This window comes from Carassius carassius, chromosome 28, assembly GCF_963082965.1.
Source record: "Carassius carassius chromosome 28, fCarCar2.1, whole genome shotgun sequence".
Taxonomy (NCBI): Eukaryota; Metazoa; Chordata; class Actinopteri; order Cypriniformes; family Cyprinidae; genus Carassius; species Carassius carassius.
Window position 1 is genome coordinate 21,818,617 of NC_081782.1, and position 16,081 is coordinate 21,834,697.

Here is a 16,081-nt window from a genome sequence, read left to right on the forward strand (position 1 = left end):
AACCTAAACATAATCGTCAGATAAATGTAAAAAAGCTAAATGTAGACTGTAAACAAAAGATGAATGACTTCAACGTTTTCATCTTTAAGCTTCTGATAATGCTTTCATTCTTTATTTAAAAACATTTTTCCTTAAGTAAGAATTTGAAGTAGAATAGTTTGCTCGTTTCTGGGTTTTGGCCTACAAAAATACATCATTAGTGCAGCACTCTGTGTATGGAACACCAACATACAGCTAGAAGTCTGTATCAGACAGCATTGGAGTGACATGAGGAGAGCAGACGTCTGTTCTCCAGTGGCTAGACACTTCACTGACACCAATCAATCTGCTGGATTAGCACTGAGCACAGAGGGGTGAGGACATTGAAAAAAATGTAACTTTCATAGTGTGAATATGTACAGTAGATAGATTTACTATATGAACTGTGTACAGAGGAAGTGAGGAACTCAGCTAAACATATGAGCTTCTATGTGTACATTCTTTGCATGTAATTTCTAACTATGTTTAATACTCTATCCTATGTGCAAAACGAATCAGTGGATTGTGTGAACCAGACAATGGACTAATGTAAATCAATCTACTGTATTTCCTTTTGCTTTAGCTTGTTTCATTTTGTTAAAAAAAAAGTTATTCATATTTTTGAAACTAATCTCACCAAATCTGCATGCATTTGACCAAAAAATATTGCTGTCAACCAATTAATTCCGATTAATCGCATCCAAAATAAAAGTTTTTGTTTACATAGTATATGTGTGTACACTGTGCATATTTATTATGTAGGCCTATACACACACAGACACACACACACACAGTATATATTTTGAAAATATTTCCATGTATCTCCATGTATATATTTATATTAATATAAGTGAAATTATATATAATATTTTAAATAAACATAACATACATTTTTCTCAAATATATACATGCATGTGTGTGTATTGATATATACATAATAAATATACACAGTACACAAACATATTATGTAAACAAAAACTTTTATTTTGGTTGCGATTAATCACGATCAATCGTTTGACAGCACTATCTAAAATACAGGAAAAACAGTTATATTTTACTACATTTAGTTTTCTATTTCAATATACTTTAAAATGATAATGTATTATTTTTAGTAATTAAGTATTACATTTTTCCCGTGATGACAGTTTAATATTCAGCATCTTTACTCCAGTCTTTTGTCACATGATTCTTCAGAAATCGTTATAATATACTGAAACATAGAAACATTTATTATTATTATCAACGTTAAACAATGATGAACAAAAGTTTAAAAAAACATAATATATTCAAAATAGGTTTTTTTTGTAATATTATTAATGTGTCTACTATCACTTTTGATCAATTTAATGCTTTGCCTAATAAAAGTATAAATTTCTTTTCAAAAATTATATGCAGAAAAGTATTGTAAGGTATGTTGACCTCAATAATTTCACTATTGAAGGCCACATTTTCATTTGATACCCATTGTATTTCATCTGTCATGACTGTTGAGTGACATTTCAGTCATGTGACATAAAATTAGCTACGCTTAATACACATATCAGCACTCAACCACACAGAATTACAGAATCAGTCTCCGTCTATTTGCACCTGACACACTTTTGTTTGATTCCCTTGAACCATCACATGTGCAATTCATGTCCCCAAAGCTCCAGCAAACAGACTCGATGCACTGCCGAATGACTTTCAATGCTAACTTCCTCTGAGGCAAACTGGTCTCTTCCATTTTTATGCTCACAGCGCAGCTGACAACTTAATACTTGCTTGGGGAAAAGAGAGGTCGAGAGCAGTATTTATCTGGGGAGGGGAGGAGAGCCGCTCTGATCTACATTGCAGTTACGGTGTGTGTTTTATTCTCTGGTTGCATCTCATAAAAAATGGTTCTGTTTCAAATCAGCCATTACTGTTTTGCCAGTGGAGTTAAATGGATGGAAGCACATCATTGGACAGTGTGTGCATGTGAGAGAGAACACAGAAGATCATGGGGCAGCTGGGGTCTTTACATCTGGATCTATGAGCAAAAATGTGGGTATTTGCAAAAATGTAGGTTTTGGTGGTTATTTTATGACAAGGGTCATTCTAAAACACTGGTGATATTTGTGGCCTTTGTATATATGATAATATGATATATATATGATATAGCAATGTGTTAATGCAGACATATCTCTAAACAAATCAACACAATCCAGTAACATTTGTAATTACATTTTATAGTATTTTTATTTTAATAGTATTCATTTAATTATATAATTTCATTACTAATAGGGCTGTACGATAAATCGCATGCGATATTTAATGTGCATCTTTTCAGTAAAGCCATCAGCGGTAAATCTCTACACATGCATGATTTGTTGTTCACTGACTGCACAAAACATGCACAAAATATTATCGTGGTTTGGCACAGCTTGTCAGTGAACAACGGCTCTGTGTAGTTAATGCTGCTCCATGTGAAATCACACACGTGTAAAGATTTACCACTGATTACAGAACCGGCTTTACTGACAAGATGCACATTAAATATCGCATGCGATTTATCGTGCAGCCCTAATTACAACAATTATAAAAATGGACAAAAAAAAGCTACTTTTGTATTTTTTCGCAATTATTTTTTTTTACTCCATTTAAAATCAAATAAAAAAATAGTCATCTTTATTTATATAGTTTTCAGTGCAGTCAAAATGCTAAATAAATAGATTTTTAGAAAATGTATTAATTAATTATTTGTTATTAATTTAATTATTCTAATAGTATTCATTTCATTAGATAATTGTATAAAAAAGATTATAAAACCGAAACAATAGCTACTATTTTCTATTTATTCTCTCTTTGGTTAGAATTAAGTTTATTTTAAATAAAATAATAATAAATGAAAAATAAAATTTGTCTTTAGCACATTTAGTTCAAGTTTTGTTCTCATCATAATAATAATAATAATAATAATAATAATAATAAAAAATAAAATAAAAAATAGAAAATAAAATGTCCTTGGCAGGAAAACTGGAAAATTCACCCATTTCACAGAAGATGAGTAGGCAGGCTGAGGGTGTATTTGTATGAGTTGTGTGACCCAGAAGTCAAGCACTACTGGCTGGCCTGTTGAAAAAGGTCAGATGAGGATCTCATGCTTTGGTTGGTGACTGCCAAAAACTGTGCATGACTTTCTCATTACCAAGACCTTCGATTTCTATTGCTCATCGAGTGAAAATGTACACACCTCAGTGGGTGGAAACTGAGCCTTTCGCAAGAGAACATGGAGCAAATAATACAATGACATCTACTGTAGGACGCTGTAGGACCCACTAAAGACCATGTATCAACCATCAATAATACAATAGATAACACAAATCTGTGTGAAATTAATTTTATAAAAGACACAATGCAGAGAGAACAGTCTGGTACTGCTCTAGATAATAAAGATGATAGATAATTTGAGTGATGACTGTGTACATTAAAGTTGCCACACCTTTATACCAATAAACTTCAATAATGTTGTTCATGAATTTTTAGGCTCTTGCTTTGCTTTTAGCCCCAATTTTCACACTCCCAGTAAATATATCAATATTAAGCCAGATACTTTGAAAAAAGCAAAGGCTTCACTGTAAATTTCAGTATGCATTTTTCATGCTGAAACATCCAGATTTGTGAACAAAGTATTGAATCCCACGTTCAGCTTTTCATCAGAAATACAAAAGACTTTATAAACCTAATTAAAGAAGTGTTCACTCAGAAATTAAAACATCATCATCATCATCATCATCATGTTATAACTGGTTGAGAAAGAGGTTGTCATCACTGACATCAAACCCTGTGATTAAATGATAATAAAATTTTCACTTTTAGGCAAACCATTCTTTGTGCACAGAAATTGTGCGCACGCGTGTGTGTGTGTGTGTGTGTGTGTGTGATTGTTTTGAAAACTTTTTAGACTACTTTAAATATTATATTTTAATATATAATTTTTTATATATAATTTTTTTATATTAACATTATAATTATTTATGAATATTATAATTCTGTTAATTAGAAAATTATTATATAACATACTGTATATTAATATATAGATTTTTTTTTCATCTTATTTAGAGTTCAGACTCTTATTTTACAGTAAAAAAAAATTCACTTTTTTAAGATCCCACAATGACAAGTCCTCTTCATGTCAAAAATGACCAGCATTTAACTGTCTCTAGAATAAACACAAACACTATGCCTGCAATGATGGGCAATGTTCCCTCCCTTTCTTTAACAAAGCAAAGGGGAAAAAAAATCAATAAACCTTTCAGACACTGCATCCATTTGGCAAGGCTGGTCCAGCCCAACTTTCTCAAATCAAAGAGGGGGAAAAAAAGGAAAGCAATAAGATATGGCATCAGGTTCCTTGTGATTGTTTTCTATCTGTCGTATCATCAGCTCAGAGAAAAAAATAGCACACTGCTCCAGATGAGAGCACTGTTACTGTAAAACCATGGATAATGGCATACAGTAAATATATTGAATTTGGTTACTGCATTAACATTGCCTATAGCTGAAGGTAAATTCAACAGAATCTGCCCCAAAATGTTGATTGTGAACACAAACATAGTGACAGTTCTCCTACCGTGATGGTTGTCCTCTGACTGGTTGAATCCACAGAGCTGGCAGATGGAGCGGACCCAGCGGTTCATCTCCTCCTCCGTTTCTGCCACCAGGTAGAAGGTTCTCTCGGCCGTCTTGATGTCGAACACAAAGCTGTCCTGGAACTCTTTGCGTTTGAAGGTGAGGCCAGCGTCCACCTGCTCGCAGCAATGCAGGTCGATGATGCGAATGGGCTTTTTGGCATGGTCACTCTTGTAGTACTCAAGAACATCCGGGTCTCCACTCATGCGCCCACTACGCAGGATAAACCAGCGCTTCTTCCAAGCCTACAGACATAACAATAACAAAGATGAAAGGATTTATTAAAGTCTGATATATATTTTAACTAACAAGATAGACAGACAGACAGACAGATTAGATAGATAGATAGATAGATAGATAGATAGATAGAGTTAAAACAGAAATAAAGTAAAAAAAAAAAAATATATATATATATATATATATATATATATATATATAGCTGCAAGCAGCAATTACGGGGCCAAGCACTCCAGCGGCAAATTTAGGAGCTAAGCATGGCATGGAGGACCACACCAAATGCAACAATGAGCAATTAAACCAATTTTAGGATGATTGTATTTGAAATGGCTGAAAAATCATAGATACAACCACTAGTAATAAGATTAAATGGCCTCTCTCTTTTGACCAACAGGTGGCGCTGTAATCAAATCATTTCGGTGTGTTCTGTGTGAGATGACATTAACATTAAAAAAATTTTCAGCACAGTCTAAAGATCATCTGACATTTTGGTGAAAATCGGACCTACGGTTGATGAGGAGTTCGAAAAAATAGGTTTTCAATATAAATCAAAATGGCGGACAGGAAGTTCAGCTTACTCTGGCATATTAGGTATCTATGTTATCGGCATAAGCCAGGGAATATTTTGAGATCAGTTTCATTGCAATAGGCTAATGCAATAAAAAGTTATTAGGATTTTAATAAGTCTAATTATTAACAGTTAATGAATGGTTTATTACTCTTGACCAATAGGTGGCGCTGTTACCAAATTTATGTGGCATGGTCAGTGTGAGGTGACGATGACACATACAAAGTTTGGTGCAAATATGTCAAAGCTTTGCAGAGATACAGCCTCAAATGCATTTTGGCACCCTTCCAGCAAATTCGTTGATGCGCTAAATGAGAACAGTTTCGTATATCGACACAAAATTCATAACTTTTTGCCAGCATGGTCTGAAGATGATCAATGTCAAATTTGGTGAAAATCAGACTAACGTTCTAGGAGGAGTTAAAAAAATTTTTTTTTCAACAATCAAAATGGCGGACAGGAAGTATGGACAATTTTCGCATAATTGGTATCGATACTCTCGGCATAACCCACATAATATATGGAGACCATTTTCATTTCAATAGTCTAATTTATTCAAAAGTTTTTAGCATTTTTGAGATATTTCATTATAACTCTTGACCACAAGGTTTTGTGCGTCGAAACACTCCAGGTAGTCTCAGTTCATGCCTGTTATAACACACACCAAGTTTGGTCTCAATATGCCAAACCGTTGCAGAGATATAGCCTCACGTGTATTTTTGCATGCTTTGACAAATTTGTTCACCTGTCATTCGGGAACGGTTGGACGAATCAACTTGAATTCCATAACTTTTTGCCAGCATGGTCTGAAGACGATCTGAGCCCATTTTCGTGGCAATCGGACTAACCGTCTAGGACGAGTTCGAAAAAGTAGGTTTTACGAGCAATAAAATATAGCAAAAAAACTCAACCTTGCGATTTTTGAATTTTGGTGTTCATTCGACTTGGCATAAGCCAAGGATTCAAAGGAAAAAAAATAATTGTACTTTTGTGGCTGTCAAAAGTTATTAGCATAGAAACATTTAATCTTTGGACTAGTGGTGGCGCTAGAGAGTTGGAGTCAGACTCTCTAAACGTGCTGTGGTTAATGTTGATATTGTCCTCTATCAGTGTGCCAAATTGCACAACTTTCCCGCAAGCGGTTCTATGGGCTGCCATAGACTTGCGGCGGAAGAAGAGGCAGAATAATAATAAGAATCCTAAGGGATACAATAGGTGCCCAAGCACCTTCGGTGCTTGGCCCCTAATAATGTGAAATACAGGTGCTTTTCAATGACTTAGAATGTTGTGAAAAAGTTCATTTATTTCAGTAATTCAACTCAAATTGTGAAATTTGTGTATTAAATAAATTCATTGCACACAGACTGAAGTAGTTTAAGTCTTTGGCTCTTTTCATTGTGTTGATTTAGGCTCACATTTAACAAAAACCCACCAAATCACAATCTCAACAAATTAGAATACTTCATAAACCATTTAAATTTAGTGCATTTTTGGCCTTCTGTAAAGTATGTTAATTTACTGTACATGTACTCAATACTTGGTAGGGGCTCCTTTTGCTTTAATAAATGCCTAAATTTGGCGTGGCATGGAGGTGATCAGTTTGTGGCACTGCTGAGGTGGTATGGAAGCCCAGGTTTCTTTGACAGTAGCCTTCAGCTTATCTGCATTTTTTTGGTCTCTTGTTTCTCATTTTCCTCTTGACAATACCCCATAGATTCTCTATGGGGTTAAGGTCTGGTGAGTTTGCTGGCCAGTCAAGCACACCAACACCATGGTCATTTAACCAACTTTTGGGGTTTTGGCAGTGTGGGCAGGTGCCAAATCCTGCTGGAAAATGAAATCAGCATCTACAAATGCTGGTCAGAAGAAGGAAGCTTGAAGTGCTCCAAAATTTCTTGGTAAACGGGTGCATTGACTTTGGTTTTCATAAAACTCAAATGGACCAACACCAGCAGATGAAATTGCACCCCAAATCATCACAGACTGTGGAAATTTAACACTGGACTTCAAGTAATTTGGGCTATGAGCTTCTCCACCCTTCCTCCAGACTCTAGGACCTTCGTTTCCAAATGAAATACAATACTTGCTCTCATCTCAAAAGAGGACTTTGGACCACTGGGCAACAGTCCAGTTCTTCTTCTCCTTAGCTGAGGTAAGACGCCTCAGGGGTGGCTTAACAAGAGGGATACGGTAACTGTAGCCAAATTCCTTGACACGTCTGTGTGTGGTGGCTTTTGATGCCTTGACTCCAGCCTCAGTCCATTCCTTATAAAGTTCACTCAAATTCTTGAATTTTTTTCCCACACTTTTTCCTTCCACTCAACTCAACATGCTTGGATACAGCACTCTGTGAACAGCCAGCTTCTTTGGCAATGAATGTTTGTGGCACCTTGTGAAATGTGTCAATGATTGTCTTCTGGACAACTTTCAGATCAGCAGTCATGATTGTGTAGCCTAGTGAACCAAACTGAGAGACCATTTTGAAGGCTCAGGAAACCTTTGCAGGTGTTTTGAGTTGATTAGCTGATTGGCATGTCATCATATTCTAATTTGTTGAGATAGTGAATTGGTGGGTTTGTGTTAAATGTGAGCCAAATCATCATCATAATACAAAAAGACTTAAACTTCTTCAGTCTGTGTGCATTGAATTTATTTAATACCCGAGTTTCACCATTTGAGTTCACGACATTCTAATTTATTGAGAAGCACCTGTATTATAACCACTATAAATATAGGTTTTCTATTTTAATATATTTTACCATTTCATTTATTCCTGTCATGGCAAAGCTTAATTTTTCACTGTCACAGTTTTCTTCAGAAATCTCTGTCTATATATATATCTTCACAAATCTATATATATCCTTCAGTATTATGATTTGATTTTTTTCAGGATTCTTTGATGAATAGAAAATTCTAAAGAACAAAACCCCAAAATCTTTTGCATTATTATTAATGTCTTTTCTGTCACATTTGATTGAAATAATGCATCCTTGCTAAATAGTGTTAATTTCTTTATTTAAAAAAACTCATTACATATATATATATATATATATATATATATATATATATATATATATATATATATATATATATAATAGGGAATGTCGCCAGTATGACCGGTGTCTGAAGCACATGTTAAACAACGGCAATCCTATTGGTCCACATGGCCAATGATGTCATAGGTGCGGTGCCCGCAAGTATAGAAGGGCACCTGCTGAACACGTCACCAACTTAGTTGTCTGAAGGAGATGTAAACAAGCAGGCTGAAGGCATGGCTAGTTGGCACAGTGTCTCATTCCCTCTCAGGGAACCATGGCTACATGCATCACCCAAGACGTTCCACTTCTAGTGAACTCCATGCTGCATCCCCTAGGGACCACATTGGGGAAAGAAATCCAACCATGCCGTGCCGAGGCGCATGCCTGTTCACCTGGTGGGAGAGAACCAAGAATGCAACCGACATATGCTAAACCTTTCCTCAGAAAGGGGCCAGGCCACTGACATCACAGGCTGCTCAAATAACCTGGCAGAAATGAAGAGAGCTGATTCAATCAAGGAGAATACCATACCCAAGTTAAGAGTACAGCTAGCTACGCTATGTGAGCAATAATACACAAGACCACTGTAGAGGCTAAACTAGAAAGCTTTTAGAGGAGCTCAAGAGATCACCACTTAAATATCAGGTGATGAGAATAGCGGCTGAGCTAGAACACATCTATCGTCAGATGTCCCAAAGCTCTTATGAAGACTTGTAGACCAGAATAACAATCTAGATAGCCTTCCTGCGGAGCTGCCCAGACCACAGAGAGTGGGCTATCTATTTACAACCCTAGCAGGGGAGATAGCGCTGTCTAGGCAAAGGCTCAAGGAGACCACTACTTAAAGAGCTAGCACAAAGATATCCTCAGATAGCTTTGTACTTAGGAAGGGCTACCAGAAGGGGGACTGACTAAAACTACCTAGACCAGAAAGAATGGGCTGTCTACTTACAACCCAAAGAGGGGAGACAGCGCTGTCTATTTGAGCCCTAAGCAGGGGGCAATCACTGAGCAAGTACATAGCTATCCTCAGATACCTTGGCTATAGGAAAGGGGACCACTCCAGAGATGGCTAACCGCAACTGCAGAAGATCACAGCTAGCCTCAGATAGCTGTATTCAAGTAAGCCTGTCCTGCCATATCAATGGCTGAAATATAACCTCCCTCAGAAGGCTATACCTAGGAGGTCCCCAATCAATGTTATCAGTAAATGATTCGCTAAAGAGCTAACACATAAACATCATACATCATCGTATATACATCAAACATCACACAAACATTCATCATAAAGGATGATGTTGGCGGTGTGGTCGGACGAGAGGGGGCAGAAACACAGCAAGCATGGAGACACACAAGCTAGGCTAAGGGCTAACCCCACTAGACCAGCGATTCCATCACTCATGCTCTCAAACGTTCGCTCTTTGGTCTTTGGACTTAATTCAACTCAGTCTACACAGCATAAGACAAGGGATTGTTGTGTGTTTGTTTTCACTGAAACATGGCTAAATGAAAATATCCTAAACTCCGCTATTCATCTGCATGGACTTGCCTACTACCGAGCGGACAGAGATACAGCAATGTCTGGTAAGGCTCACGGGGGTGGCTTGTGTGTATAGGTCAACAATGAGTGGTGTAACAATGCTGTGCTAGTGACAAAACATTGCTCATCCCTGGTGGAGTTTATGTTTGTGAATTGTCGACAGTTCTATCTGCTGCGGGAGTTCACAACCATTGTTATTGTCACAGTCTGCATCCCCCCATGTGCAAACCCCAAGGACGTGCTTCGCGAGTGGTACAGCGCCATCAGTGAACAACAAACAAATAACACTGACCGCTTTTTCATAATAGTAAGTGACTTCGTCCACACAAACTTAAAGACCATTACGCCAAAGTTCTACCAACGTGTGAACTTTGCAACAAGGAGAAAAAACACACTGGACTTTGTCTACACAACAGAAAAGAACGCATGCGAGGCTGTACCCCGCTCCCACATCTCTGTTATGCTAATTCCAGCATACAGACCACTTCTGAAACTCGCTAAACCGGTTTAAAAACTTATCACAATTTGGCCAGATGATGCTACCTCAACACTACAGGACTGCTTTTAGTGTTTAAAGAGGCAGCCACCTACAACAACCACACAGACCTGCAGGAGTACACTGAAACAGTGACTGTTTACAGTATATCAAAAAGTGCAATGATGATGTGACAGTGTGGTGGTGGAAAACGACCACCACACGTGGAAACCAGAAGCCGTGGATGACACCAGAGGTTCGTGGGCTGCTAAAGACCAGAGATGAAGCATTAAGATCAGGAGACAAAGCAGCCCTCAAAACAGCAAGATCCAGTCTGTCCTGTGACATCAAAAATGCAAAATGGTCATATGCTCACAGCAGAGACACACGGAGCCTGTGGCAATCCATTCAGACCATCACTGACTACAAGCCCCTGCCACAGGCCTGTGATGACGACACATCCCTCCCGGATGCACTCAACTACTTTTATTCACGGTATGACATGGAGAATGACACACCTGCACAAAAACTGCCCAAACCTCCCAACGACTAGGCAGTCTGTCTCCAGCTGATATAAGGAAGACCCTATCTAGGATTAACCAACGCAAGGCTGCGGGTCCCGACAACATACCTGGCCATGTACTGAAAGACTGTGCTGCACAGCTGACAGATGTCCTTACAGATATCTTCAACACCTCGCTGAGCCAGTCCCCACATGTCTCAAATCCACAACAATTATACCGGTACCAAAGAAATCACCTGTGTCCAGTCTAAACGACTACCGTCCCATAGCACTGACTCCAATCATGATGAAGTGCTTTGAGAGGTTAGTCATGCACAACATCAAAACCAGCCTCCACAACAAACTCAATCTGCTCCAGTTTGCATACCGTCCAAACCACTCTAAAGACGATAGAATTTCCTCCACCCTCTACCTGGCTCTTACCCACCTAGAGAATAAAGAATCCTATGTTAGAATGCTGTTCATCGACTTCAGCTCAGTATTCAAAACAATAATCTCACAACAGCTCATTAATAAACTATACTTGATGGCCCTAAATACCTCCCTCTGTAATTGGATCCTGGACTTTCTAACTGGAAATCCTCAGTCAGTCCGTGTTTGCCATAACACCTCGAGCACTACCACACTGAGCACAGGTGCTCCTCAATGCTGTGTGCTCAGCCCACTGTTCTTCAGCTCCATCCACATCATAATGTTCGCGAATGATACAACTGTGGTAGGTCTCATGAGCAACAGCAATGAAACACACTACAGAGAGTAAGAGGCACAGCTGGCTGAATGGTGTGGCACTAACAACCTGTCCCTCAATGTGAGTAAGACAAAGGGGTTGTGATGGACTTCAGGAAAAAACTCAGTTGACCACCCCCCACTGACCATTGACAGCGCGACTGTGGAGAGAGTCAACAGCACTAAATTTCTGGTGTTGCACATCACAGAGTATCTCACCTGGACCACTAACACCATGTCACTCTCCAAGAAGGCACAACAGAGCTTACACTTTCTCCTTCCACCTATCCTCACCACATTCAGGGGCACAATAGAGAGTGTGCTGACCAGCTGCATCACAGTCTGTTACGGGAACTGTAGTGCAGCAGATCGCAAGACCCTCCAGCGGACAGTGAACACCACTGCAAGGATTATCAGTGCCCCTCTCACCTCTATCCTGGAAATTTTCCTTACACAATGCTCCAGCAAATCCAACAGTATCACGAAGGACCCCACCCATCCCCTCCTACAGTCTCTTCCAGCTCCTACCATAAGGAAGATTGTACCGGAGCATCAAAGCCTGCTCCGCCGGACTGCTAAACAGCTTTTTCCTCCAGGCTGTGAGAGCCCTGAACTCAAATCCCCTCGCCCCCTCTGAAACAACACATTTACATCACAACATACAATATTTATGTGAAGCATTCATAAAGTTTGTATTTTTTATTTTATGTATAGGTTAACATTTATATATAGTATATTTATAGTCAAAATCTGTCAGTAGGTTAGTTTGTGTATAGGTTTATACTGTTTTACTTCATTGTAGAATGTCTGTATTTATGTAGCACTGTGGTCCTGTGAGGCATGACATTTCATTTCACTCTATGTACACACATGTAGCAGAATGACAAAAAAGCTCAACCTGACTAGACTTGCTGGACACAGCTATCCTCGAATAGCAGTTCACTTAGATAAGGTTGAAGACAGCCCAGACCATGGAAGTGGGCAATCTAGTTAAAACAGTCCATGCAAGACAGACCTGTCCAGGCTCATGAAGACCACTATTTAAAAACCCTAAAAAGGGGAGCAGTCTCCGAGCTGGAACACAGCTCCTAGACAAAGACAATTCAATTCAATACAATTCCTAGACAGACTTCAGTGCTTAACCGAGAGAACTTGTGCCAAGGGAAACCCAACCTAGTTAAGAAGCCAGACAAGAAAATAGCTGCCCTCAGACCACCATATTCCAGAGCAAAGTAAGCCTGAGTGCAGCCTAGACATCTGAACGCGTAACTCTGAACGCATGTACTCTTCATCGAGACAAACGCGAAAGCAGAATATGCCCTCGAAAGTTAGGATCCAAACATGGAGGCACACATTCTCTAAGGTGCTGCTTGACTTAAGCGCTATCCACAGGATCCGATAACCCAAAAAGAGAATCTTGAACCCACGAATTCCGCAATCTGAGTCTTCATCATGTGTCGGCAACAGCGGGACCCAAACAGCGAGACGCAAATGCTTGTCACTCATCTCTCGAGAAGAGGGACAAATGCAAATGAAGCTTCTCATTGGATAACACTCACAATGAGTGTGTTCAGCGCCCTCGAGCACTGAACACGGAACCTGACCAAGATACAGGATGCATAGATCGTGTGTGTCCTCAAATGACAGAAACCTTGGGCACACACTTTCCACAGTGCTTTTCCTTGGTCTCTCAATCACACTTTAAACAGACGACTCCTGAAGACAACAAAACTTGGTGACGTATTCAGCAGGTGCCCTTTATACTTCTGGGCACCCTGTCTATGACATCATGGGCAATGTAGACCAATAGGATTGGCATGAAGCATGGAGTTGCCTAGAAGGGGGAAAAAATAAATCGATTGAATCATAAAGTAAATGCTTATAGACATCTGTTTTTCTTATTTGGTTTATTATGTTCATTTTTAATTATAGTCAAGTTCTTGTCTTCTTTAACTGTTCATTCCAATAATACAGAAATATTGAACAACAAAATATGAAGCCTCTCGACATGAAATGCTTATTCAAAAGAACAAATAAGTCTTCAGTTTGTGCTTGGTTAACACTGATCAAAACCAAGATTGAGTTCCAAGTGTGTTTATGTGGGTGTGTGTTCCATTTTGTGTATAAGTGTGTGTATAAGTGTGTGTGTGAGTGCCTTATTTAAGACAGGTGCTACTCCCACACAAGGTTTCCTGCTTAGATAGAGCTTTAAGGGGGAAACAAATGCAGACACACGCACGCACACACACACTGCATGAACTCCATTATGGCAACTGCAATAATGGCACACACACACCTGCTAGTCTACTGTTTGATCCATGAAATTTTATGAGACACACAGGCACACTACACTACCTCAACAAATACAAATACAAGGATTCCCACTTGTGTACAAACACACAGGTGCTTCAGGCATGGTAGTTGGGAATTTCCCTGATTTGAATGTAAATGGACTGTTCTGCTTTAACTGCACGCAAAGGAAAATCATTGTAAATTTAATTGAATAAATAAAGAAAGAAATAAAGAAATAAATAGTACAACTTGAGTTATTTACACACTGACAGAAAAACTACATAGAGAAACAGCCTTATGATGGAAATAGGTTCTGTGGCCCAATGCCAGAAATTTACTTCCGCCCCATATCGCCTACTCATTCTCACTCTCTCTCTCTCTCTCTCTGTGGCTCTTGCTGACACACAGGATCCCACAGGCTCTCTTTCTTCCATCAGCACTGACACACACACACACACACACACACACACACACACACACACACACACAGAACCACCTCCGCCACCAAACCAGGGAACCAAGGACACCGTTTCCACTAAGCGCTACACCCCCGCTCTTCCCGGTCCTGCATCCAGCCTTACTGTCCGTCAGGAAGCGGAAAATGGATCCCACTACACATCCTGTGTTTTCTCAAACTTGCAGTTGACCTACCCCTCACATCACACCTCTCACTCCAGTCGGCCTGGGACACTAGTACACTGCTTACTGCACACTAACTAGTATACTGTACAGTGCACACTGACTAGTATTTTTTTAAAGAATATGAAACAGAATGCAATATGAATGGAAATATTTTAAATGTCATTGCATTATAGTTTTCATACGACCTCGTGTTTAGCTCAGCGAGTGCAAGAATATGGGTTGCGAACACCACTGAAAATCTAAAAAAAAAAAAAAAAGGGAATTTTAAGAAACTTTTTAAACATTTGTTGTAACTATCAATGTTGAAAACTGCTTAATATTTTGTGGAAACCATAAATTGTAAGATATAGGAACCATATTTCATTGTTTACTTTTAGTGACCAAAAGCTTCTGAACAGCTGTATTTCTTATTTGGTATTAATGGGTTCCTTTTAATTAAATGCTTTCCTCTTGTCCCATTTTACTGCTTATGAAAATTCTAATCAGTTGTGAACATGTGTCAAAAAGGGTTGTGAACACTGAAGAAGTTTAGGAAAGCAAGGAATTTTGCTTAATCGTCCAACAGAAAATCTGCATACTGTCCACAGTAAACACATTGTATACTACAGAGATAGTAGTTTGTTGGTACACCACTTTATGAACAATCATAACACTGCTGTACCCCTGAATATGACCGCCATCAGATCACTCAGAAGTGAGAATGTGCTGACAGGTTTCTGCCCTGCCGTTCAAGCAAAACAGGAAATTAACATTGCCTCCAAATTTAGATGCAGTATAGTTGTAAATATCTCAGAACTGAAGCCCGTTTCTGCTCTAATGTGATTCAGGTAAGTTTTTACCTTATACTTTACACTGATATACATGCCTGCTAATTTTCTGTTTGACAATCCATTCAATTTTATGTGATGCACATGCACAATTTCCCTGTTCTGAATGTAAATGGACTCTTCTTCTTTAACCAAATGCAACAGAAATGTAATGATGAAGTTAAAAATGGCCATTTTCATCACCTACACAAGAGACGACGTTCAGAGGTTATTTGACGATAATGACTGCATAAATCTGACATTTTCCAACTTATATGGCTATTTATCAAATAAATAATAATAATAATAAACAAAATACTAATTGGAGTTTAAAACATATTTGTGGAAAGACAAAAAAAATTAAACTTGAAATGAACATAATTAGTTACATTAATTAGAATTAATGACATACATGCTTATATAATAATCTAAATAAAGATCATCCAAAACCTAAAACAAACACAAACAAAAAGGCTTTAAAAGTCAATATGTTGTTTGTTTTCCATATTATTTTCATATTTGATATCATAAGCCACAGATTGGAGTCCACAGTTTATTATTGC

The 16,081-nt window shown here is 38.4% G+C and overlaps 1 protein-coding gene across 1 annotated transcript in view; it reads right to left on the bottom strand.

Moving 5' to 3' along the window:
• LOC132108197 (GRB2-associated-binding protein 2-like) overlaps positions 1-16,081 on the bottom strand; it is an 87,935-nt gene that overhangs the window by 38,838 nt on the left and 33,016 nt on the right. The window contains exon 2 of the mRNA XM_059514815.1: positions 4,613-4,916. Coding sequence (XP_059370798.1) covers positions 4,613-4,916 — 304 coding nt within the window. The remainder of the gene's footprint in view (positions 1-4,612; positions 4,917-16,081) is intronic.